The sequence below is a fragment of the Nestor notabilis genome, unplaced genomic scaffold (assembly GCF_000696875.1).
Source record: "Nestor notabilis isolate BGI_N333 unplaced genomic scaffold, ASM69687v1 scaffold9993, whole genome shotgun sequence".
In the NCBI taxonomy this organism is placed as follows: Eukaryota; Metazoa; Chordata; class Aves; order Psittaciformes; family Psittacidae; genus Nestor; species Nestor notabilis.
The window spans coordinates 41,282-68,331 of NW_009923285.1; the positions used below are offsets into that span (position 1 = coordinate 41,282).

General features: G+C 39.6%; 2 protein-coding genes across 2 annotated transcripts; one reads left to right on the top strand and one right to left on the bottom strand.

Moving 5' to 3' along the window:
* Positions 1 to 4,034: 4,034 nt before the first annotated feature.
* LIMS2 (LIM and senescent cell antigen-like domains 2) lies at positions 4,035 to 27,050 on the bottom strand. Its single transcript, XM_010012063.1, has 10 exons — positions 26,974 to 27,050; positions 19,566 to 19,725; positions 18,685 to 18,751; positions 18,246 to 18,366; positions 8,489 to 8,638; positions 7,473 to 7,623; positions 6,434 to 6,526; positions 5,520 to 5,568; positions 5,264 to 5,339; positions 4,035 to 4,456 (listed from the first exon to the last, which is right to left on the bottom strand). The coding sequence occupies exons 1-10, from the start codon at positions 27,048 to 27,050 to the stop codon at positions 4,309 to 4,311; spliced, it is 1,092 nt and encodes a 363-aa protein (XP_010010365.1). The 3' UTR covers positions 4,035 to 4,308.
* On the top strand, positions 10,449 to 16,095 carry GPR17 (G protein-coupled receptor 17). The gene is made up of 2 exons (XM_010012062.1): positions 10,449 to 10,693; positions 15,028 to 16,095. Exon 2 carries the CDS (start codon positions 15,061 to 15,063, stop codon positions 16,093 to 16,095), a length of 1,035 nt encoding a protein of 344 aa, XP_010010364.1. The 5' UTR covers positions 10,449 to 10,693; positions 15,028 to 15,060.

The following is a 27,050-nucleotide window of genomic DNA, read 5'->3' on the forward strand; positions in this document are numbered from 1 at the left end:
TGCTGGCAATGGAAATGTTTAAGACTAATGATCTGTTTTGTCATCCTGTGTGAGAAGCATTCAATACTTCACCTGTACAAAAAGAAATTTTGCAGCCAAACTGTATTGGTTCCTGGTTTTTAAATAAACACTGTGGAAAATCAAACACAATGTCTTTTTTAACAAGGAAAGTGAAAACTTGCTCTATATCCTAAACCTACCAAACATCCACTACAGCCTGTAAATGATGAAACCATCCCATCTACTCATCATATATACAACACAATTTGTACAGCACAGCCTCTAAAAGCTAATACCCCATCAACGAACACATGACCATAAAAGCAGCACAGATCCAAACCGTGAATTCGCCACCACAGCGCATCAGCTTTAGGCAATCCCAGAATTCCTCAGGGTGTGTAGTGCTCTCTGGCTCAGCACTGCAAATGTGATCTTTTTTTTTTTACTGTACAATACACAACTTTTTGTGTGTGAAGATTTAAAATGTATTACAGTGAACTTTATTACAGAAACATAAAAAGGGAGAGTATTACAACATTTCAGTCCACAATCACATGTTTTGGTTAGCACAGGCAATGTGTGACAAAATGAGAGCTCCACAGTGCAGAATCCACACTGCTCATCAAGGCCTGAACCAAGCCAAGTAGCTGCTAATTCTTTACTCTATCATCCTCAGCACTTAACAGTGCTTTACAGACTAGTACAACCACATTTATTATGTCCACCTGCAATCTATTCCTTCACCATCCAACCACTTTTTAACAAGGTGTCAGTCACATCATGATATAAAACACACAACATCTAGAAACTCTCTGTACAGAAGGGTGAACAGTATTTGCCTACATTGCACAGACTGCTGTAAAAATAAACACCAGGATGCAAACCCTACAGAATAGATTCGGTTGCCATAAAGAGAGACTGTGATTAACATACCCTTTGAATACAAACAAGCTTCACATAGTGTGGTTTCTAAAAGCAAAACCATTTTCAAGTGTACTCAGTGAATATTAGTGATTTTAATTCAGTATGTATAAATATGAATGTAAACTATAGATGTATATAATGAGACAACAGCTTTTGGTAACTGTAGACTTCTGAGCCAAGTTCAACCTTGATATAAACCTACACTCTCCAGTGGTGTGATAGCTAGGATGAATTTGGCCAGCATATCTGTTCACAGCAATGGAAAAAAACATGTAGCTTGTTTCTGACCAAGACCTTGACTTTAAAAAACCCCAAAACAACAAAACCAACCAAAGCACAAGCTAACAAACAACCTGTTAGCCTAGCAACACACTAAGGAGAATTCGTAAGTCTGCACTATATTCTACTTAGTTTTTAAGAAGTAGACTTGAAGGAGAAGGTACGTTTATTTAAACTATTTATAGTTATTTTCCTACTCCTTCAATTCCACTGCCCCACAAAAAGCATGTCAGTAATACTCACTTCTGTAACTCTGTACATTGTAGGCTATGGGCAGCAACTCACTTCTGTAACTCTGTACATTGTAGGCTATGGGCAGCAGAAGTATAAGAAAAATAATTGTGATTATTTTGCGTCTCATTTAAGAGACACTAAGAGAACATCACCCTCCACTAATACAGAGATGAGGGATTATGATGATTTTTTTCCCCCACTAACTTGGGAAAAGCTCTAAAGGACATAATCCAAATCCTAGATAACTGAACAGCTTATCAAAACCAGTATCAGTTATCCTTTGAACACTGACGCTTATTTGGTCTGAGTTGCAAACACGAGACAAAGTGAGAGTACACACCGTATCTCTAGTTGCAGTACAAAAGTCATTCCATTCACCTCTACATGCATGCATTTTCCATTGCTGAACTTGAGAGTGGCCACTGAAAGAATTATTACCTATTGCCTGCTAGTTACATAGTCTTTCCACATATACCAGCATCTTTGTGGCTGTGTGTTCCTCCACCATCTTCCCAGGAGGCTGAAGATACACAGCTGCTCAGATTTATCATTAGACACAGACTGTGACTAAAGTTAAAGGAACAGACCTGAATGCTGAGAAGACTCTGCATAGCATACTGAACTGCACCCTGATTTTTTGCAGTGGCCACATACTACTGCACCAAAAGACATGCTGCTCTTTGTGCCCTTAACTAAAGACCATTTAAAGGCTGGTGAGAGAAAAGTGACTAGCCACATGTTCTCCTAAAGCAGTGATAAAAGCAGCTACTATTACTGCAAGCTACAGTGCATATTGTTCAGAAGAGGATGGAAGAGTTCTAATGTTAGGATTTTACCTGTCCCCTCATCAGTGTTACAGCAGATGCAGTATACCCCAGTTAAAAGTTTATGTTAGTTTATGGCACCAAAAAGCAAAGCAGTTGAAGGAATTTGAATTAGCAAAGCCATTAAGTATCTAAGAGATGGTCTCACATGTGGGATTTTTACCTGCACACAGTTAACCAGGATTTCCCACCACTGCTGTGATATCACTGTTGCAATTTCATGGGTAGTAGCTACAGCAAGAGTGTGAACAGCTACCAATGCTTTAGCTATTATCTAGTTTAAATCTATTCTGAGCAAAGTGTGATGGCAGTGAGGGCAATCTTAAAGTAGATTATTGCCCCAATCCAGTTGCTTCCCACACATGTAAGAAGTGAGGAAGCTCTAACTTCTTGCTGGCTAGTTTACTTGGGACTGCAGGGCCCAACTGTTGTGTTCATCTGACCTACTAAACTAGCCACTTTTTGAAAGACTTAAATCATGCAAGGGACAGCAGTCCTCCAGTGCCTTTCATCCTGCCCACCCTGTAAAAGGACAGGCAGAGACTCCAACTATTCAGGCTGCTCAGCTTAGTTCAGCATAAGAAATTATAGAGGACACATACAGAGGCCTCAGAAGCTCTTCATGATTATAAACATCCAAGCGGACTCAGGAACAGCACTGCTGATTGCTCACCCCTGAAGAAATATCAAGGATCTTCAAACGCAGTAAATTTCTCAGCACCTTGGGTTGTTCTAGCAAGGACTGTAGGATTTCACCAGTGACAGGCAAAACTACAGACCAGAACTATATGTTTAAGACGTACAGATTCATGTCTGAGGTCCCCTCTTCAAGTACAGTCAAGTCTTAAGAAGAAAGGTGATAGGAAACTTTTATTTGGGTGAAAATTTTAAGAAAAATATGTCCTGGGGTTTTTGGTGCTTTGTTTTTGTTTTCTTTTGTTTTTTCTGTTTAAGACCACATTTACTACAAACTATAAAAATTTTATATCCCTTAATGTAATTGGACTCTCTGAAGCATGACCAAGTGTACACTCATCTTCCAAATAAAGTGAAAAGGACAGGGAAACTGAAGCACTTCAGTTGGCACCATATTATCAAATTGATTTCATCATGCAAATGAACAACCAAGGCTCCAGCCACACCGCCTCAAGAAATGCCAGCTAGGCCAGTGGATAGGACATACTTTGTTTTGACCACTAGAAGTTCCCATATAGTAGTAGAGAACAAATGGAGAAAATTTACAGTGTCAGTTTCTAACTATGTCAGTTTCTAAAATCTTTCCTTTCCCATAGCAACCTCCTTGTTAAGGAGAGCCCAACTATTCTAAAGAAGCTGACATGGTCTTGACAATTGAGATCTCCCTAGTACTGCACAGGGAAGTAGCAAAGCAAACTTCTTCAGCTGTCTTAATACTGGACCTAAGTCAAACAAACGAGCAGTGTAGATGCCGTAACTATTGGTTCCTGGGCTTTCCCAGTAAACCTGCAAACCAGAAGGACTGTACAGCATCCATATATGCTCAGTAGGAATCTGGAGAAAGATTTTGGAGAACATCTTGCAAGTAGCAAAGAGTGACAGTTTTCAGAATATTTGCCTAGATATTAAAAAATTGTAAATGTCTTCGCCCAGGGTTAGAAGAGAAATTTTTATACTTTAACTAAAAATAGCAAATCATACATTTCTTCCACCCCTACACTTAACCACTGTTTCCAAATTCCTTAGGCTCTGGAGGATTGGAGAGAGAACTACAGTTCAGTTGAGGAAGGCAAGATTGTGTACAAATCACAAGGCAGAATAAGTTGTTATTAGCAAATTATTAACCAGCCTGTAAACTGCTCAAGCAGAAATCATATTTCTCTTTCTGCCAGTGTTATTAGACAACTGCTTGAGAAAAGGGATAGTCAAGATGAAAGCTACATTACCAGAAGAATGGGAAGGTACTACTTATCTTTGGGTTTACTTGTTAGTAATTGCCTCTGTAATCAACAGCTGCTGTGAGCAGCAGTTTATGACTGTAAGAGTGCAGTCAGTAGACTGACAGACCTGTTTAAGCAGAGTTTAAATCCAGAGCTTTGGGTTGTGCCTTCTTGGAAGTCAACTCTGACAACTTCTTCAGGCGCTTCTTCAGCTCCAGAGGGAATTTCTCATAGCACTTCTTGCACACAGGCTTCATGTCAAACTCTACAAACTTATTCCTTTAACACAAAGAACAACAGGCTATTAAAATGCTATTTGCAAACTGCATGCTTCACTAAATCAAGCCTCCATGCATCTATGTAAATGCTGTTGCTTTCATTCTACCGTATGTTTGAAACAACTCACTTCCTCATCTGGTCATTTAAGTACAGAGATTGGGTTCTTATCAGGGAACTAGCATCTTCAGCATTTTTAGTTAAGATTTTGCTATATATTTGTATGTAACAGTCTAGAATAGTAATTTTGTTATCACAGCATGGAAGCATCATTTCAAAAGTCCTCTTTGTGATGAATTAGAGCTCCATCATATACAAGGCCAGTGGGGTCAACCCAGCATAGCAGGCTGAGGGTTTGAACCTTAGAAAAGAAAAATGTAGGACTGCTTTGTTTTCTGTTCCTATTCTACATATTTGAAGTAACTACCATCATATTTTCTTTCAAAGTAATTTATGTAATTGCAAGTAATGTAATTGAGGGGAGCATCCAGACTAAGGAGACATGGAGGCTGCATGTATTTCAGGACAAGCAATTACTTGAAGTCCAGATACTTCTTTCTGTACTGGTGAATGAGTTCTCCTCTTACACAACCTTCTTACAGGATAGATTAATAAAGGAAAATAATTCAGAGAGGATGCTGAGTCCCAGCTTCTTTTGAGTTCTGAAATCAGTGGAATTACAAGCACCCACTCCCCCATAGCAAAGGTATATTGCTCCTCACAGATGCACTGGCTCCTGGCTCCCCCAAGCCGATACCCTGCCTTAGAAGCAAATGTCTCATATGGTCCAAAATGTAAACACTGACTTACTTCAGTGTAAGCTTGATGTTGCAGGTGGAGCAGGAGAAGCAGTTCACACACCAAGCCTTGTTAAGAGCTGATACCACTGCAAAAGCACAAAATAAGAGGAAATTGCTGAATTATTTGAATTTGGGTTTGTATCCAAATTCAAATGAGGCCAGATGTGAAAAGAAACACTGGTGCCTTGCAACTGTGGGACTGCAACAGCTGCACTAACAAATGGAACAGGGACAGCAACCCAAACCAAGGAGAGAACAAATCTTACCATCTCCCTCTATCACGTGGCTGCAGTTGTAGCAGACATCTCCAAAGAGCTGCACAGCAAAAGAAATAAGAACAGGAACTCGTGTTACTGACTACTCATGGTCCCCAAATTACACAGCTGGTGTGAACATTAAATCCTAACAATCAAAGAATTCCAAGCCACAGCAGCACCCAGATACACCAATTTAAATCTTCTGAATAACTTCTCATACACTTGCCAAACAGTTTATGTTCCTTTGGATCTCATACCACTAAATACTACAAAACCTTTTTTGTTGATGCCTCACACTCTACCACTGTTATGTTATCTTAAACTCCTGAACATGTGGCAATTTGGAGAAAAAACGATCAGTAGACTATGATACTTACTGTAGACAAACATCTCCTGTTGCTCAACTACAATCATCAAAGTAAAACCTTGAGCTACTTTGAAAACAGTAACACTTTTATAAGAGACTAATTTATCTGACAGAAGAAAACACCAAACTCATAGCTGTTCAGTAGAGTCATACAGAAAAACTAGGATTTGATTGGCTTTTGAAACATACTACTCTTACGCTTTAGACAGCACGACTATCTTAGGCCTGTGGAAGCAAGTAATTATCAAAGAAGACCACACAGATAGTTTTGGAATAGACTTACAGGGATTTTAATCACAAAGCACAGCCAGTGTTTTCATTCTGTCAATTGCACAAAGAAAAATTAACATGCCCAAAATATTTCTATTCTGTTCTCAGCATCACTTTTCACATCTATCAAGAAAAACTACTTTTTCTGTTAAATCTCAACTTCTTAATATTGCATTGCCTCTACAAATTCAGATTATGCAAAATCTGCAGAGCTTTGCATATGTAAAACGCAAAAAAGCATTTACTAGTCAGAACAAGTACCTACAGGATAGATGGCAGACTTTACCTGGTTATAGTGAGTTTCACAATAAGCCAGTCCTTTTTTCTCGTAGTGTCGGTGACCCAAGAATGGTTTCTCACATTTGGCACAAACAAAATGCTGTAATATAAAAAAAGACATTCAGCAGCAGGCAAAGCAACTGTTCCATCACCAGGGAAAAAACTGCATGGCTACAAATCATGGCTCAATATGAGGCACTTAAATCACAGAATCACAGACTGGTTTGGGTTGGAAAGGACCTTTAAGCTCATCCAGTTCCAATCCCCTGCCATGGGCAGGGACACCTTCCACTAGAGCAGGTTGTTCCAAGCCCCTGTGTCCAACCTGGCCTTGAACACTGCCAGGGATGGGGCAGCCACAGCTTCTCTGGGCACCCTGTGCCAATGTTTCACCACACTCATAATGAAGAATTTCTAGTATCTCATCTAAATCTACACTGTTTCAGTTTAAAACTATTAACACTTAATGCTCAGACAAGAAAACCTTTACAGAAGCAAAAGAAAAGAGGAAATATTTAGTCTACTATAGCAATTAAGAACTGTATTAAAGATAGGCAAAAGACCTGCTGAAAGGGCAATCATTGTGTGTCTTTACTAATAGACTTATGGACCATTATCTTGTTTAATTCAGAGAGGAGAAACAGGAATATAAAACATGGCTGGTATGAATGTACTTCAAATCAGCAGCATCTCAGTTCAAGCCCTAGGAGGCTTAAATCACTGAAAACATACATCACTAAAAAACTTCAGAACAAGCTATGACAACTCAGCTGAAAAGTTACAGAGAGAACGAGCTGAAAAGGCTTAAAAAGCAGGAATTCCACTGGCTCTGCCTACATTACAAATTTTAACACTGTTATGAACCTGTTAACTGAGGTTGGAGAGGATATATCCAAGTACATCATAGTAAATAGGTAAATTTATCAGTACGTGAAGGCTGGCGTATTGGGTTTGCATGGCCAGGTTTTGGTAGTGGGGGGGCTACAGAGGTGGCTTCTCTTCCAAAATGTCTCCTGAAGGAAATTTCAGATTCAGAGGGGGCTCACCTCAACATGCCATTGCTTTCCCAGGGCATTCACCACTCGTCCCTCAATGGGCCTGCGGCAGGCTCCACAGATGGGGATTCCCATCTTGTCATGGCAGGGCAGGCAATACAGTTCTCCCTTCAGTTCCCGGGCCTCAGCAGTCAGCTCCTTCCTGAAAACACAAACATGGCACTGAAGTAAGAACACCAAGCAAAGCTCTTTAATGTGCAATATGAAGTTTTGGAAGACTAAACGTGAAAGCTAACCCTAACCCATGAAAATATTCATGCTACAAATGTAAACACAGTAAATTAAGGCACTGAAACACAGTTATTGTCAATTCATCTTTCTAAAATTGTTTTCTCAGTTTGCCAGACAAGAACATGCATGGAATATCGTGTCTTCAGGCAGATATTCTGGCAGAAATGTGAGGTGCACTTACATGGAACAATGATATGTCATGCAAAGACTCAAGTGAATGGGATAGCTCAGGTCCAAGGACCATCCTAGTCATACTCAGCACTGAGCCATTTACTTTATTCTTCAGCACTGTTAGCCAATGAGGGCAGTACTGTGCTCCAACTATACTGCCTTCATGGTAAGTAATTTAGGTCTGACAGGTATCAGCATGGTAATGGACTATGCCAGAAGACTGACACAGGTCACCAAGTCATCTTTTTTTTTCTACACAGGAATGCAAAATTAAACTATTTTGAATAGCCTGGCAACAGCTGCCTCTGCACAACATTATTATTATTGCAATCTGCACACAGCCTTGGTAAGTTCGTACAAACGAACTATTTCCATTTTCAGTAGAAAACAGCATCATTCAAGTTTAAGATAAAAGAACACTGAATGGCAGAATAAAACTGAAGTCCCTGTAGGCTTTCCAAATTTCTTTTGATTTCTCCTCACAGAATTTCTGTTTGTTCAACAATGTGAAGCAGCTAAGTTTAGGACTTGGAAAGGACTTCACTGTTCGACTGTACTGTTTGTCTCTCTTCTTTTTAGTCAGAGTTTAGATTATGAGAACATACCCACAGTGGGTGCAGTTGAAGTGATCCGGATGGTAGGAATCATTCCTGAACATCAGTGGCTGCTCTTCAATTATCAGGTGGCACTTCTGACAGATGTACTTGCCCAGCCCCTTAGCTTTTTCACGGTTGTGGCACGGTCTGCACAGATGCCTGGTTGAAAGAAAGGAAAATACTTTTTCCTAAAACAGCATAGAGTGCATGCTGTAGGATGTACTTCACATAACAGGAGTGTCTTCTTAGGTCAGACTAAACATAGTTTAGTTTAGTATCGTGTCATTTACACCAGTTGTACAGAAAAGAGTATGTGGATGGAACAGTCACAGAGTTGTATTTCCTTAGAATACTCCTCCAACATTCTCTGATTTCTATCCCATCAGGAATATCAGGCTGTCATTCTTCTAGGTATCCTTTCCAGTTCTTCTATACCTTTTTTGACAGGTGAGCAAGGAAAGGTGGCAACACCCTCTCTCCTCTACTAACTATGGGGTCCAGCCATAACATAGCCATTACAACACCGGTAGAGAGTTGAGGAGAGAGAATAAAAAATATTAAACCAGAACACATTACTTGAATGCCTTTACCATAGCTGGATTCCTTAGTCTTCAATAGCTAGGACAAATAAGAGACCACTGACTATGAGCTCTTCTCCCTACAAATTCATTTTATTCCTAAGTTATAGAAAATAAGGAACTGATTGCAGTTTTATGCAGTAAATGTAACTGTGTTCTATCTCATGTTCTAGAACATATTACAAGAGCAATTTCGAACAGGTAGATAAGCCAAATTTCTGGTAGAAAAGCCTGGGCAAAGCATAAAAAAACTGTACAGGCTAATGGAATCCACCAGTTTTATCCCAATATTTAGGAGCTCTGAGGAGAAGCTGTTCAGTTCACTTGCCTGTTACCTGCCTCTCTAGCTGCAACACTGCAGGGTGGGAAGAACTGATGATAAAATGAAAATGAAAGAGGAATGACTTCTGTGGGGTTCTTTGTCACAAAACAGACAAGCCTGCTTAATTCCTTTCAGTGTATCGCTATGTGAAACACTCAGAGATTTACAGGTCATTCTCAAAAGACACCAGACAAAAGGGAAAGTTCAAATGGAAAGGGTAGATTTATGGCCGATGTAGTGGGATCTTTGCAGGGCCCCTTCCAAAATTCTGCTGTGATGAATCACATACCCTTAGATCTGTAAGATGAGGACATGAATACAACACAGATGTTGTTGTGAGACCTCAAACATTTATGACCCTCAGCTGGCAGGCGCCTGTCTAAGTGCTAAGTATCATTATTATTCTCTACAAATCTGAGTCCTCCTGTCAGCGAGAGTCTCTCTCCAGGGCTGGAACTACTGTCTGCCCAGACGGAGTCCAGCAAAAGCAGACAGCACCCCATTATAAGCAAACATGCAGCTGTGCTCATCTCAGCATAAAGGCATCAATTTTATCCGGCACTGTCAAATGCACAGTAATTATACAGGGCAGGACATAGGGACCCTGAAGCAAGTGTCCTGAAAGAGACCCCTCTCATTCAGCTCAATAAGATGCCTTCAGCCATTTGCACTGATAAACCATTATCAACCCCTCCCCGCACACAAACCCTCTCTGCTCTCCCATAGACCCTCCTCTATTGCAAGCAAAGGGAAGCGTTGGACAGGCTAAGCTGTTACCATAGCAGCCGCCCCTCTCCCTCTCCCCCTCCCCACTCCCACCATGATGGAATTATCCCATTCTGAAATGTCCTGTTGTGCCTATTAATACCAGACTTCTCTCAAACAATGCTACTCTCCACCCTCCTAAAATAATCAGGGGACTCCAAGAAGTCTGTGTTCACGGCTGGGAGCCCAGTAGCAGCCTTTAGTAGCACCATGAACACTGGAATATTCATACAGTATATTCATATCTATAACAGCAGCAGCAACCCCAGTGCCAAGAACTCAGCTGGGATGAAGACTGCTCTTCAGTGCTGGGGCATCCTCTCCCCTACTCCGTTGTGTGACTGAGCTGATAATGCACTATCAGAGCTAGAAGGACGCTATATAGAGGGGCTCCCCTCTCCACCCTCAGCAACTCTGCAACTGTATGCTCATTTGGGATCATCCTGTTTCACGGTTGCTGCTTCTATTTGGTTTGCTGTCATCAGGAGTTCCTTCAGCTTTTCCCCAAAAGGACCCTATACTTCACCCATAGGACTGCACTGTAAAGAGGTAAGAGACAAACTTCTGTCAGCAGAATAATGAGAGAGTTTTCCTAATAGCATTAGTTTTAGCTGATATCAGTGAGATGAAAAGACAGACACAGAGGTGGATATTGGAAAGGTCTGAAACTAAGAACTGGCAACATTTTTTGAACTTCACAGAATAATTTCCTCACTCTTCTTTACAGAACTGCTCCAAAATATAAAAGGTGCTTTTTTTTTGAGGTACTTCTGTACCTAAGGTACATCCATTTGTGCCAGGAAAGCTCACAGTTTTATGGTATGTCCAGTGCTTTCTGACATTGCTTTGATGCTCAACAAGAAACAAGCATTTCAGCTGAATGGTGGGAGGCTCAGCAGAAAGTGATTTTTCAGGAGAATAATTTTGGTCAGAAGTAGACTATTTCTAACGAGTACTTCCAGTGAAAGACATTTGACAAAGACACTATAACCATAATCATAATATAATGCAAAATAATAATAAACCCCCACAAACTAGCATAATCCCAATCCAGAAACTGCTCGTGCTAAGAGCAAGTACAGGAATTTCTGACATCCACTACAAACCCTAACACACAGTTCAAATTTATCTGCAGTGGGCATTATACCAGAAACTCCAGACCAGCCAGGTAACTAACTTATGATGAGCTAAATATTTATTCTGCCTTATTAATTGTTTCATTAATGATAGAGCATCTGCTGAAAGAGTAATCAGATTGTGTCTGTACTGACAGCCTTGTGGATTGTTATCTTGCTGGTTTCTGAGCAGAAGAGAAACAGGGCATAAAATATGGTCATGTCAAATGAGCAGCAACATCCCCATTACAGCTCAGCCCTGGGAGGCCTGGGATAATGGCTCATTCCAGAACAGTGCTCTGTTTAGCAATACGTAAATCACTAAATATTCACAGAACACCAAGAGAGCAATCCAAGTGGAAATTATTTGACAGTGAGCCAGACCCCTAGAGGAGTTTTCTGTCTGTGGAGTCAAAGCATCTTGCACCATAGAATGTGTAGTTTGTGCTAAGCTATAAGTCATTTGGTAAGGTTTCTAGTTTGCTCTCAGCATTCATACAGACTAGTACAAAAAGCTTTCTAAGACTTTGAGTGCTTTTTCGTAAGCATAACAAACCAAAAAGAAAGAAAAAAACTAAACATTAAACACATGTCTTTTAAATTGATAGGATAAAACAAGGCAAAACAGAAATGGAACTGTAAATAACAGCAAGGGACTTTCCACACTGTCTACAGAACACAGTTGAAGAACTACTACTTTTTGTAAAGTTGTAGCATTTTGTTGAAAACATACCAATTCTAAAATTAAACTCTGTGACATGTCGGCTTTTATCCCACTTGAGTGCTAAACCACAATTTTCATGTTAACAAACAGAATTGTAAATAAAAAACAAACCAAAACCCCCTTGATTAAAATTCCCTTCTAATTTAAAACCTAAGCAAAATTAAAGAGATGGCCACTTCCGTTTTCTTTGATTTCTGACCAGGCTATGAAAAATACCTCCCTTCACCTTGGTCTTAAAAAGTTAGTCAGGTAACAGCAGCTCTCCTATGAGATAAAAGATTATTAATTGAAAAGACTGAATCTATTTCAAGTTTATAATGATAAAGCCTCTCCCTTCCCGATACCGACATACTGGGCTCCTACATAGCTCCAATGTTCTCCATTCTACTCCACCTCACAGTATTTTGCAGTGGAACCATGTCCAGATAGGCATCAATGGCAGACTCAATGCTGCCATCAGTGGGGACAGAACTCTCAGCTTTTAAGTCTTAGCTATTCCAAGTCTGGCGCTGACATTCAGCTGAATCTGAATCCCAAAAGATCCTCCTTATGAAATCAGAATCAGTTCAATGTATCATGCTGCTAACCCCTAGTATTTAGCTTGTAAACAGGGAAAAAGTCTGCTTACTGCTTCACTTTTCTGAACAGATTTAAATCATTACCCTTAAGACAAGACACATCCCTATTTGTTCCATTAGACAACCCTTGCTTCTGCCTTTTCAGCTGGTCCAAGCCAGCATTTACTGCTTTCTCAGTGGTGTCACAATCATGTATAGAGTATTGCTTAGCCATCAGACCGCCGAGCACTGACAAGTGTATATGTGTCACCTGATTTCATTTTTCACAGATGAAAAGCAAATACAAATGAAGTGCCTGACACAAAGAGAAAGGCTACACAGTCAGAACATCAGGTGAGAGGTACCACTGTAAATTAACAGCCAGTAAAAAGGCATGGTCTCGTCGTATTTCTCCTTTGGTATGCAAGACAAAAATATATATTTGAAGTAATTCCATCCAGGGAGGACAAGTATTTGAGTATGTGATACACATACTATCACACACTTATTTTTTATTACTATCATATACAAACTTCAAAGTCTTGTGTTCAAAAACACTTGCATGTTTTACTTCGTAAGGGACAAATAAACACTAGCAACAAAAAACACAGACTTCTCCACAAACCAAGGAAATTCACATGGAAAACTGCAGCAGGGTATTTTCCTTTTGGACATGAAAGCAAGGTTTCACGTGTGTATTTTACAGATAAAATGTTCCCTGGAATAAAGGGCTGTACAGTCTTCCTTGCACATGCACTTCTAGTAATTGTAAGTAATTGTAATAATTTGTTGCCATCTCTAGGAGTACAAAGAAGCATGCAGCTGACAGTAGACACCAAGTACCCATACACTCAAATCTAGAGTCTTTTTGTGCCATAAACATGCAGAGTACCCAGGCAACGTGTGGTGTCAGAAGGACCCTTTGTGGCCATATGAAGACATTTCAGCTTCTGAATTTCATTCAGTCTCCCTTCTCTTGACTTTTGTCTCTTCAACTGTAAACTAAACAGAAGTGGTCCAGCAGATTAATCTCTAGCTATCGTAGTTTTCTGTCCACCTGAAAGTGACAGCAGCCAAACAAAAGATGGCAATTACCTTGGAATTTTGTTTACATTACCCAATATATGGGTTTGTTCTTAATCCCATTTTGTTTTCTCAATTAGCCACCAATATTTTTAGACATCCGAATATCAGTTCATTGGGAAGCTGGACACATTGTGTAATGCCTTGGATCAACTGTCTAACAATGAAACATTTCAGCATATAGCACAGTTTCCGTCCAAGACTGATAATTTTACCTAACAATGTCAGGAATCTCTTAAAATTTTATCTCTGTAGAGAAAAATGGATATATTTAAAGATGTATTGAATATCATGGAGAAATGGTCAACCAGTACAAAATGCAATGGTGAGCACAACTGAAGTGTTGTAACTCACAGAGGTGTTAAATACTGTAATCTCTGAGGAATCCAAGAAACAGAGACAATGCTGGAAACTCAGACTGCCTGCATTTCCCCACCACCTATACCTACAGATGAGAAGCGTATAAAAAGCCACGGGTAGGTGCCCAGAAACTCTTATCACTTTTTGTTAATGCTATTCAGGACCCTGCAGACAACAGAAAGACTGTCCAAGATAAGCTCAGTTTTACTGAGCTGCTACTTGGAAAAGGCCCTCAATAAGCTACAGTGGAGTTCAGGCTTTTGAGGGAGGAAGAGAGGAGTTACGCTGGGAGAAGCAGCAGCTGCAGTGAAGAATGATATTTCGACAAGTAACCAACAGCATGAGCGTTACTAATAATCTTTCCTGAGTCAATTCAGTGCTTTTTGCTGTTCAAATGAGATGCTACTACTCATCTAAAAAGTTTCTTCCTGTATTAGAACTAGATGCATTGCTTCAAATACAGGTCTTCAGAGCAAATAATTATCAAAGATTTTCAGGAATCCTGCAGGCTTTTTTTAACAAAAGCAATATCTGACCTGTCTTCCAAATCTTCTAGGAGCAAGACAGATATTCTAAGCTAGGTCACCTTACAGCAGATACCTGTGCTCAGAAAAGCTGACTCATTAGGAGCTCTTCAGTCCTGAATCAAGCTTTCAAATCAGACATAGCAAATACTTTCTAGCTAGACATACAGAACCCACTTCCAGACTTCCATTAACCAGACATATAAGCATCGCACTACTTTGTTATTCAACTCATCTCAGCACAAGTTGGAGACAAGCTCATGATCAGACAGTGGAGATCTGTAGTGGTTCCTTCAACAGGAATTGAGGGTCTGTAAACCCCACCTAAGCAGGAGGTATTCAGAATTGTAACACAAGGTTTTAAACTCAGACTGACCTGTCATATGAAATACCCATATTAGCAAACAATAGACATCATTTATTTCCATGTGTGGTTTTTTGGGGTGTGTTTTGGGGGCTTGTTTTTGTTTTTCTTCACAAAACCAGGCTCTTTTGTAATATACTGTCTCAATTCCTTCAGGGTTTGCTTTTTCCCTTCAAAATTGTTGCGAAAATGAATGGCCCAGCAGATCCCTCGAACCTACTCTTCAATTGCTCAAGCCCATCCAATTTCTCTTTGGAAACCGCAGAGCATTGTGGCAAAGAGACACACCTTGAGAACATCCTTTTTGCCACTTTCTACTTCCTGGACTTCATCCTGGCTTTTGCTGGCAATGCCCTCGCTCTTTGGCTCTTCATCCGGGACCAGAAGTCAGGCACACCTGCCAACATCTTCCTGATGCATCTGGCTGTGGCTGACCTGTCCTTTGTGCTGGTGCTTCCTACCCGGCTGGTGTACCATTTCTCTGGTAATCACTGGCCATTTGGTGAGATCCCATGCAGACTCACTGGCTTCCTTTTTTACCTCAACATGTATGCCAGTATCTACTTTCTGATGTGTATCAGCGTTGATCGCTTCCTAGCCATCGTGCACCCTGTGAAGTCCATCAAGCTCCGCAGGTCTCTTTATGCCCATTTGGCATGTGCCTTCCTATGGGTTATAGTTGGGGTTGCAATGGCACCTCTGCTGCTCAGTGTGCAGACAGCTGAGACGAAAAACACAACTGTCTGCCTACAGCTCTACAGAGAAAAGGCATCACGTCATGCCCTTGTGTCATTAGCAGTGGCATTCACCTTCCCGTTTGTTACTACAGTGACTTGCTACTTATTAATCATTCAAAGCCTGAAGACTGGGAACAGAGTGGAGAAACACCTGAAGGAAAAAGCTATCAAAATGATCATCATGGTGTTGCTGATCTTTCTGATTTGCTTTGTACCTTATCATGTCAATCGTTACATTTACATTCTCCATTACAATGGAACCAAAACTTCCTGTGAAACGCAGCGTATTCTAGCTCTCAGTAACCGCATCACTTCCTGCCTCACAAGTCTAAATGGTGCCTTTGACCCAGTCATGTATTTTTTTGTAGCTGAGAAATTCCGTGAGGCTTTGTGCAATCTGTTTTGTGTTAAAAAGACTGTAACGTTGCCTCAAACATACGAGGGTAAAACAAATGAAAGCTCACTAAGTGCTAAATCTGAACTGTGAACATGACTCTTGTCACTGCTTCAAGTTAAGAATGCTCTATTCCACCAAAACCAGCTGAGAGTACCAATATGCAGTGAGATAGTACACCCAGAGTCAAACTTGTCCTGAGAAGGGAAGTTCTGCTGTTTTTATGGGACTGCAATTAGCAAGAACCACTCTGACAACAGAGATCATGTGTTCTTGTCTTACTGAAACTGCAAACACAAGTAACAGCTCTACTGATTTCCGAGATGTGAAACTGAGGGCTGAACACTTAGAAACAGGTAAGGGAGCAAAGAGGCTATTAAACTGACATATTTAAAACCAAAACAAACTAAACTTAACTCCCAAAGCATTCAGTAACAACTCTTCCTCTGCACAATGCATACAGCCTACTTTAAAATTTTATACTGTGCCAGTAGTAGAGATCCACTTGTGAGACAGACCCGCCTGATGAAAGGACAGGATGCCTGCACATGGTGTTTAAGTCTCTGAATTCAAAGCGTTTATACATCATATGAAGAAGATTGATACTAAATGATGGAAAGAAGAAAAAAAAAAGACCAAAATGCTGCAATGCACCCAACCTGGAGTGGAATTAAGACAGGACTTAGAATTTTTTACTTCTTCCCAGCATTCAGAGCTGGAGTTGAGCACTAAACTTCACACTACCTTTTTTATTTGCCCTCTGGCATTGGCTAAAAGCTGCAGACAGAGGTTGGGCAACATTCAGTATTCTGCCTCTCTTAAGTAGCTCTGGCAAAGCATCAGATATCCTGGTAACCCTCAAAGTAAAGAAATGAAAATTAGGAATACAGCATTCATCTTAACTACATACTGAATCATAAAAATATGAAACCAAATGGAAAAAGTAAATAGTAAGCATATGAAGTCTACTTTGCCCAGAAGAGATTTGTATCTTTAAGATGTTTTACAATTATTTTTGGTGACTTCTCTAGCCAGGCTATTCCTTCACTACAGATAAAGTAGGGATTATCTTAATACTATCCTTACTGATACAAATTGTATCCAGTGGAATATGCCTGGAAATGACAAGCACACTAGGGAAGATCAGGTACAATTTGAAGCAGGAAAAGGAACCTCAGAGTTTCCAATAATATTTCCTAGAAGACAGCTTCTATGCTGTGGAGACAAATATTACAGGAAATCATGTGACAGGCAATTTATATTTTTTATGTGCAGATACATACATTCACATATCTCTTTCCAATGCTTTTGGGAATGAACAACTTACTGTTCTAGATTTGGTCCACAAACTATGAAATCAAATATTCTTTATCTTGTTTGAACTGCTTCAATCCTGGCTGCCTTCCCAAAACACCCTCGGTGCTATCTCAACAGACCATTCTAACAAGCTTAGGTGTCAAAAGAAAATCAGTTACGCTCAACTCCAGAAACTAATGCAAAGAAGTTGCATGAAGGATGGAAGAGAAGAGGGAGTTGAGAGGACTCCCTGCTGGACAGGGTACACGTATATAACCTTTCTTTCCCTTCTTCACCATTCAGCTAGTGTCAATATAATCTCTAGGAAACTACTAGATTTTGCTCAAGACATATGAAAGCCTGAAATTTAACTATGAATTGAGCAACAGTGCCTCCTAACTGCTGGATTGCTTTATTTTCTTATAATGGTATGCTTTTGTACAAGTGCCCTTTAATGTTTTTATTTCTTACTTCTTAATTAAATGAATTAATCAAGCTTTAGTACTCATTTTTGTATTTCCATATATAAAATGAATGATTTCAGAAACAGGGGAACAGGCTTTGCTGTAATCCTCATATTACTCTCTTAGTCTTTTGCTATACCTTGATATCGTGTTCAGCAGCTTACTTGATAAATAGCCTGCCCAGGATCATATAATCCCTTTTTCTCACTTGCTATTTATAGCCTTTTGCCTGAAATCCTTTTTTTTTCCAGAACCCATGCACTATCTAACAAAATTTGAGTTTCTGCATTCTACATGTTTCATTGGATGAAGAACACTATTCTTCCTTCCATTTCCCATCTCCTAAGAGGCTATTCCTTCAAGCTTTTTCTGTACCTTTTCAAGCTTTACGTCTCAGTGTACAACTAACTGACCACCCGCAACATCTCACCACTGTATCAATAACATACTGATAAAGCTTTCAGAGCTCCTGCTCCGTCTTACCTTCCAGCATTCCTCACAAAACCCAGGTCTGCAAGGGCTACATCGCAGAGCTCACAGCGGAAACATTCTGGGTGCCAGTTGTTGTTCATTGCCTTGATAACACGCCCAATAATGAACTCACCTGCCAAAGGAAAGCACACCTTGAGATATATGCAGAAAACAATCTTATTGAAAGTCTACTGCTTTTTATAATCCTTTCACTTTAATTTCACAAGAGCTATTATAGTCTAACTTTGGAAAAAACCAACACAAACCAAAAAACTCACAACCAACCAAACCAACCAACTGTTCCCACAACCAGAATACCCAAATCACTGCTGGTATCTCACTTTTGTTTCCCCCCAGAGCTCCTGCTCCCTAAAATGACCTCTGCAATGGTGGGAGGTTTGCACAGCCCTGTAGCTGTTACCCCATGGTGTTGACATGCACCACATCTTACCACACTCCCCACAGCAAGGAGCAAACAGCATCTGAAAGTCATGTTCACAGTACTTCCGACCTTCAAACTGGGAACAAAACAAGAGAGAAGGAGTCCTCATGAATAACTGAACCACTCTTATGTCTTAACAGTTCAGCATGACTTTCCATTGAAATGACCAAGTCAAGGTCAGTCAAGTTTTACAGTTCTAGCCCCTCACCTGTTCTTAAACTCCTAAGGATTTTCCATAAGGAAACATCCAGATATGTCTTCAGCCTCATGGTGAATTTGTTAAATTAATAGCAATGCTACTGCAAGACAGTAAAAATCCTAAAGTGTCCAAAGCCCTTTTCCTATAGTTGGCTTTAATTTCATCATTTCTTTATTTTTTATTACTCATGTAATTCAGAACTACTTCTACATGAGGCTAAAACTTAAAGCAAACTAAGAATGCAGCCTATTTAAAACAATGTGTTATTCAAAATATGAGCTTGCACATACTCTGTAAAAATATTTCAAACTTGTTATTGAATGGGTCCACCAATTTCAGCTGCCTAACTGAAAAGCTTTGGTACAAAGTGCCTAAAAATAAAGACAAAAAAAAATATCTTTTGTCTTATGAAATATTAAGAAATATTTTCTATTTTCTTTTTGAAATGCCTCTTATCCCAAGAGCAAACACACAGTTTTTGTTGTTACTGATGTGTAGGAAGGAATATGTGAGAAGAAAAAGAAAGGAAATTAGGTCCGAAGCCCTTCCAAAATTAGCAACAAAGCTTTAGGGCTAAGAAATTGAACATGCAAGAAAGATGCAAATTCATAGCTCTGACAGAATTTTCACCTAATTCCTTTTATTTTAATGGAGCTATTTCTCTTCCCTTATACACAGTATGCAACCTCACCTCATAAAAAAGTCCATCTGGGAACTGACGAAAACACTGAGCACAGACAAAGCAGTTTTCATGATAGAGCTCCCCATTGCTGTTGACAATCTTCTCTGCAGGATCAAATCGAGCCTGGCAGCGTTCACATACTGCATTTGCGAGAGCATCAGACATATTACTGGAATAAAGACAAGAGTAAGAACATGAGCAATGTCACAGCCAATCACATGAGTATAATGATATCATCCAAGTTTCCCCAACAACTATGAACACAATTTTTCCACTGCTTTTAACTCCCTTTTACATGAAAAAAGGACCAATGAGTCAATTCAGCACTGACATTGGTTCTAAATAATGTCCTTGCTACTCACACGTGGCAGAATGAGGTCAAGTAGCAGACCTACCTATTGAACACTTTTGGCTGCTTCCCCAGTCTTACACTCCATTATGTCATCCTGCTAGTAGCTCAGAGCAAATATCCACCATTTTAAATAAACCAGGAATTCCAAAAGCAGCAAACACAATGAACCTGACTTCTTGGAATTTCTAGTCTCAGGATGTACACTAACAAGGATTCTCTGATGTGTAATAAATACTGATAACCCCACTGCAGTCTCCCTTTCACTGAAGGAATTAACAGGGCATTTCCCCCTCTACCCAGCAATTTATGTGTACAAGATTCATTACAAAACTAATTGCATACAATGCCTTTGACTTCCTGACAAACTAGTTAAAACTGCCAATGTGTTAAAAAGGTATGGAAAGAGAGAAGTCACTCTGGCTGGCTTGGCAAATGCATCAGCTTCATTTCCCCACAAAGTGAGGCTACAAAACAACCAAGCCACACTCGCAAATCACGTCAAGGTCATTTCCTCTGTTTACCCTAAAATGTGGAATGACCCTAACCTCTTTCACAAAATTTTCATGCTTGCCATCATGCAATCTAAGTTCTCTGTATACGAGCAGAATGCAGCTTTAAAATCATATGCAGATGTCCAAACAGGGAGGGAAAAATTATAAGAAGTCAATTTCTTGTTGCAATGCTATCTTTCTTTTAACCATCAGACTATCCAAAAATACAAAAATTCACTACTGTTACATTTTAAGACACAGGAAAAGAAAAGTAAATTATGCCTTCTGGGCACCTTCTGGATTCTCTCATTAGAAAGACAGCAGTTTTATAACTGGAAGTATAATTTTGAGCATGTTAAAAATCTCAGAAGTATTTGTTTAATAGTTTTCCTGAATCATATAATGTATCTGTAGAATGAAAGATGGCTTGGTTTAAAAGCAGTTTTGCTTTCTGTTTGTATTCAAAGCTACTTTGAACTGAATTTCCATTGTTAGTGCTATTCTACAACCCAACATGCTCCTTTCCACACCTCTTCATACAGAACACTAATACAATAAGCATGTTCCAGTAGCAGAAGATTCTCTTTCCTCTGCTCAGAGACACCCTTGCAAAAACACATCACCGTTTATATCCCAGGGCTCTGTGCTCTGAGCACAGCTAGAATGAGCAGGCAACAGTGCAGGCAGCAGCCTCATGCTCCTGAGGCAACAAAACCAGCCCTGTCCTTCAGCTGGCTCAGCTGAGCCAAACAGATCGCATCTGCAGCCTGTACAAACATCCCACACTGTGACCTGGAGTGACCGCTCAGTAAAATTATACTTTCTTTCTGCCACTGCAATTCCAAGAGTGGCAAAGACCGAGGGGACTGCTAATAATTTCAAGAAGGGAGTACCGATTTAGCAAAAATTTGTTACAACTTGTTTCCTTACTGTAGTACGAAGGAGCTTTAAAAAAAACAACCAACCAGAAATGGACTGGAATTATGGACAAGCAAGAAATCCTCTAATTTAATAAACTAGAGATCATAGGTTAAACACAAAACCATCAGTGTTTGCAGCAAAGCCAAGAGACTTAATAAGCTTAGTTTTCAATCACTACTCTTTCAGTTACATCATGCAAATGCGTACCAGGACTTGAAAATACAACTTCCCTCCCCACCAAGCATTTTTTCTCTCTCTAAAAATTTGGTGCCTGAATCCCAAGACGTGAGCTAGGCAACCACCATGATTATGAAAACCTCATGTCAACATAAGTGAAAATGCTCCTTTGGGTTACAGCAGAAAACCGGGCAAAACAGCGTTCCAGACAGTCTCATAGTTTCCTATGTAACAGCAAGTATTACACCCAACACACTAACAACAAAGCATGATCTGAGGTTGTGTTTGTTGTTTTTGTCCTTTAGTAACATAAAAAAACAGTTTAAAAACCCCATGGGTTTTTTTTTCTTTCTCTAAATGGACTTAACAGCACTCTACAGAAGGAGCAGTACCCATCAGTGCCACTACCAACTACCTGCTGGCTGAATTCTGCAAGAACAGAGCTGCTACCGTTCCAATGGCAGTGTGCAACAACTGCAGTCATGTTCCTGTGTGAAACACAGGAGTTCACAAGTGCGATAGTTCACACCAAACACTACTGAGTATACTTATCCTGGGAGAGATTCCCACACAAGTCCCATGGCTGTGTTGGCAAGAAAGATAATGAAGAAGTAGGGACTCACTCGCAAGAATAAGGATTTCAGGAGTCTCCTTTCCGAAACCAGCATTTGAGAGGTGTCAAGAAAGAGTAACCTCACAGTAAAGCCTAACTTCTAAACAATATAAAATCTATTTGGAAATTGAAATCCCCGTGAAAGCCAAATGCACTATTATTTGCTGTTCTGTCTTCCCTTAGCATGGAGGACAACCTTGGATTAATTTTTTAACGCTCAAAAAATTAATTTACCTCATTCATTTGCAAAAGGAAGAGACTACCAAGAGGCCCAAGACTTTATTTACTGTACTGCTGATGCACGATGATGCAAAAGGTCCAACTCCTAGCTGTGGAAGTTTGCTTAAGATATTCCAATACTTTTTTAACAACATAATATTATACACAGGGAAAAACCACTTAAGATTTTGCAAAACATAATAGAACAAGCACTTCAAAGATGTGGGACTGCAACACATAAAAAATAAATCAATGCTTTAGCTAGAAGAAGTTGGTTGATGCTGACAAAATTTCCTTAAAGGCAAAACCAAGCATTTATTCAACTAGCTCAAAGGGAAATTAACCAGGTCTGGAAGTGGGTGTGCAGTAGGATGTTCTAATTCCAAGGAGTTTTATGATTCAGTTTACTACAGTGCTGTAAAACACTTCTGCCAGCAGCACTGGGAGAGGAAGAGCAACACCAAAGCCATTCTTTTGATGGTGGTGTCAAGAGTGACCACAGAAGTTTGACTTGCTGTGTCCATCATAAGATATTTAGATTTGAATCTTCCCCTCAAAAGAGTGCTTCTTGCTTTCTGCTTGCTCATCTTTTTGCAATTAGGTAAAACACAGAATTGTCCTCTGTTTTAACAATAAACTGGTGACACAAAGACAGGAAAAGCTGTTAAAACATGACCCGCTCAACATCCTGAAGTTATCCTGTCCTGTGCAAACCCCAAAATATCAGAGCTCAAACAATGCTTTTTCCAATCTTTTGCCACTACATGCCGTATCTTTAACAAATTATCTTTATCAAAGTACCTAATTTACAGAAATTAGTTATTTACCATTACAGTTAGGTGTAGGTTTCTCATGCTTTGACTTCTCAGAAGTATTTAACAGAAAATATTAATATAAGGTATATAAAGAGAAAAAAAATCCTTTTTTGTAAGAAGTAAAAGTTAATTGGGAGACCCATTCTGTACCACTGGTACAGGTTTGAAAGCATTTTGTCACTTTATTTCACTAAAGTCAATATGGATCTATCTTCCAAAAACTGGTTTCATATATATTTGGGCTAGCAAATGTTGTATCTTCACATATTCTCATAGAGGCTCAGGAAATTTGGCCTATATTACTATGGGGGGAAGGGATGCCAAATAAAAGAGTTGGACTTAAATACCAAGAAAGTTGGCTAAAATGATGCAGCTTCTATACTTTTACACTGTTTTTTAAACACTTGTCCACAGGGGTCTAGCACTAGTGACAGGTTGGGGAAAAAAAAAGGCAAATCTAATACTTGCACTGCAAAGAGAGTAGAAGAGAAGCTCCAGACTTTGCACTAGTAGAATTCAGTATCTTAAACATGGATGAACCAGACAACCAGACAGAGAGAAGAACAGATGAACAGTCTCAGATTCTATCAGGTCCAAGAAAGGAACTGCAGCTGCAAGGAATGCTTTAAATTGTCTCAAAACCTTTTGATTTTTAGAGTCAGAGAGCGTTCTCCATCACAAGGCTGAATGAAGAATTACTTTTAATACAGAGATGACCAACAACCTTAAAGATACTACAAAAAGAAAGGAAGACAACATTTCAAGATGGAAGAGCCCAGAGCATTGTCCAAATCTCAGCACACAGGCACTGCACCTATGCCAGGGAATCCTAGAGAGGTATTCTCCACTCATTTTGGTCTACCAGTAGAAGCTGGTGTAGACAGAAGAAATCACAATATTATAACATTTACATAGTCATTTCTAGTATGCGTACACACAGAGATGCCTAGGATAAAGCCAAACACCTAGAATGCTATCACCACCTGTGTGTATCATAGTTGCCAGTAGCTAAGATTAAAGTCAGAAAGCTCCAGGAGAGGGACTTCTTCCCATCCCCACAGCATGGTTGAGGATTTGTGGCTTTAAGTCCTTAATGTTGGCAAAGACAAAACAAAAAAAAATTGCCAGGCAATACCAGACTTTATGATTCATTTGACAGACAATGACTAATACAAAGTAAAAAGAAAGAGGAAGGCTATCAGTTCATGAACTGCTGAAAAATAGCCCTCAGCTACCTTATTGTTCTTCCAAAATCTTTTTGCTGCAACTGACTTTATCTGGACAATTTTCACAAACTGATTTAACTTCTTTAAGGTTATTACTAAACTTGTCATAAAAATGTTGGAGAGAAAAAAAAAAATCCCATTTGTTCCATGTATGATTTGTTGTGCACTTGATAAAACTATGTGCATAGCTTAACGTTTTCAGCATTTCTCCTTCTGCTTGCATTAAATTTTCAGTTCATTCCCTATTGAAATATTTTTCCAGCTGGCTAAATAAGAAATGTATAGTGTTTCTCTCAGCCTAGCTTCCTTGACCATACAGCCCCCAATCTCTCAACAAAATAAACACTTTTGGTTCTTATTTTCTACACAAGGATAACCAAAGTCAAGAAAAACATACAAATGAAACGTATGGTCACAATAAGTGGGGAAAAAAAAATACTTATGGCTCCTCATCTCTCCTCGGCCCACCAGCAACAGCAATTTGCTGTTAGTAGAAGCCAGCTGCCACACATTTCAGCTGAAAGTAATGTCCATATGGTTGGCCTGCAGGGGAAGCAACAACCAGCGAGACCTTTGAGACCAGCAGCAGCAATCGAAGTCTATGGGTATTCAAAAAAGCCCTATGCCACAGGTACTTTGTAGTCCCTCTCAATACAATGCAATATTTATTTTCAGTGAACCATGACCAATGACTTAGAAAGACACACATTTAGCAGTGTTCACTCAGCCCAGGGAAACATCAACAACGTAAAGAAAGGTACAGGTTTTAAACAGATTATACATCTTACACAGGAAAAGCATACTTTTATTCTTAAGCATATACCACTTCACCTATCACTATCTATTTGATAAATAATTCCTTAAACACACACACACACACACACACACACACACGATGTTTCTCTTCACTTCCATTATCTCAAAGGAGTTAAAATACTATGTTTGTTTACCAGCACTGATAAGACAGATCACTCCCAAATGCATTCATCAATTATCATCCAACTAGCAGCAACTCTACTTTCAGATTACTCTCATTTGCCTGAAGAAAGGACATAAATTATCAGGACTTATCAGGAAGGAAAAGGAAAAAATATCAGCAGCTCAAAAACTGTGGAAAAGATACAAATAATTCAGGAGACAGAATTCCCAGATTATCATCTTCAGCACTGTCACCTGCTGAGTACAACCAAAATATGTGAATTTATGTTGACTTTTCTTCCAGCTCCTGAAGTGGAGCTGAAATAGAAGGCAAATGAGAATGATCCTTCTACTGCAAAAGCCATACTAATGTAGTGCTAAGTACTATAAACATGCTGTTACAGTTTACAGTGAAACACAGTTAAATAGCTGGTAGCAAACTACATTTTTACAATGCAAGGTGACTATATCTGAGCATTTATCTCCTCATCCTTCCTATCTCCAGCCCACACTCCGCTGTTTGCATTCCATTGCTGCTTCCTCAACGCTTTCGTTTCTCTCCAAGGCCTCCTCTATGCTTCTCACTCTTTCTGAACAGCATCCTCTCCACTCAATGGCATCATCATTTCTTTCAATACCTTCTTACTCCCATCCTCATTAAATTCTCATACATTCACACCCATAACTTTCTGTAGGGAAATTTGAAAATTTACCAATGAACTAATAGTTTTATGCTAAAAGGAAAATAGTGGGAAAAGCAGGGTTCTAGTCAGGGATCCACAGTTCAAACTGAGAAGCAAACCAGCTCAATTACAGGTAAGCATCAGGTCTATCTCCTGCTAAGAAAAGACTGAAATTCAAAACAACTGACTGCTATAAGAAACCCTCCTCTCCCACATGCTCACTACTCTCCCCAGTGACACAGATTTCAGATCCCATATTGCTGCTGCAGCTCACAGTTCTCCCAAAATGTAACACACTAGTTTTAGCTAATTCTTATTCATTTCTCTCCTGCCCAAAATTAACTTCAATGAAAATTGAGAAGTAAAATTTTAATCTGAAGCACAGCAACAGTAATTATCAAATCAAGGAATGGAATTGTCTGGGAAGATTTAAGAAGGTTTGCTTGATGTGTTCTAAATAATCTCAAGCAGCAGCTACACAAAGCTTCAATTGCTGCTGGACTGGAGCTTACAAAAACTGAAATGAACTAGCTTACTATTAAGGGTATATGTGAAGAAATGGACTACTGCACCCTACAAATAAAAGAACAGTAGAACTTCACCAACATTTAAAAAAATTACTACATTTCACCATTTCTTTCTTCTCAGAGTACCCAAATACTTCACCACTAACAACACTAGCACTAATGTTGGTTCTGAACAACCTTGTACAGTGCTTCAAAACGGGAAAGGTTCTCCATTGTTGCTTTCCTGTTATTGTTAAAAACAGAAAGCTTTCTCATCAGGAAAGTCTTTTCCTTCGTAATCTACTTGGAAATAAAAATAAACAGACCTCATCCCCTCTGGCTGTGTGCAGACAATTCCAGCTTTAAACGAAAAAGACACACCACCAAAATGGAACATCTATCAAATCCTGGAACATGCTTCAACGCCATTCCTTTCATCTCAGAGACATACCCACGTATCCCAGCTGCTGTATCTGTCCTGTTGCTCAGGAGTGACCCTGTGCCACTTAGCCGATCCTGCCGGCGTTGATAAAGTTTGGAAGACGCCAGCCCCCGAAGTCTCAGGCCAGCCAT

Excerpts from the sequence above, each read along its gene's own strand:
- GPR17 (XM_010012062.1), top strand. The coding sequence starts at position 15,061 with ATGAATGGCCCAGCAGATCCCTCGAACCTACTCTTCAATTGCTCAAGC.
- LIMS2 (XM_010012063.1), bottom strand. The coding sequence starts at position 27,050 with ATGGCTGGCCTGAGACTTCGGGGGCTGGCGTCTTCCAAACTTTATCAA. Across the intron at positions 6,527-7,472 it reads GAAAGCAATGGCATGTTGAG|CATTTTGTTTGTGCCAAATG; the intron begins GTGAGCCCCCTC and ends TTTATATTACAG. Across the intron at positions 4,457-5,263 it reads AACATCAAGCTTACACTGAA|GAATAAGTTTGTAGAGTTTG; the intron begins GTAAGTCAGTGT and ends TTTGTGTTAAAG.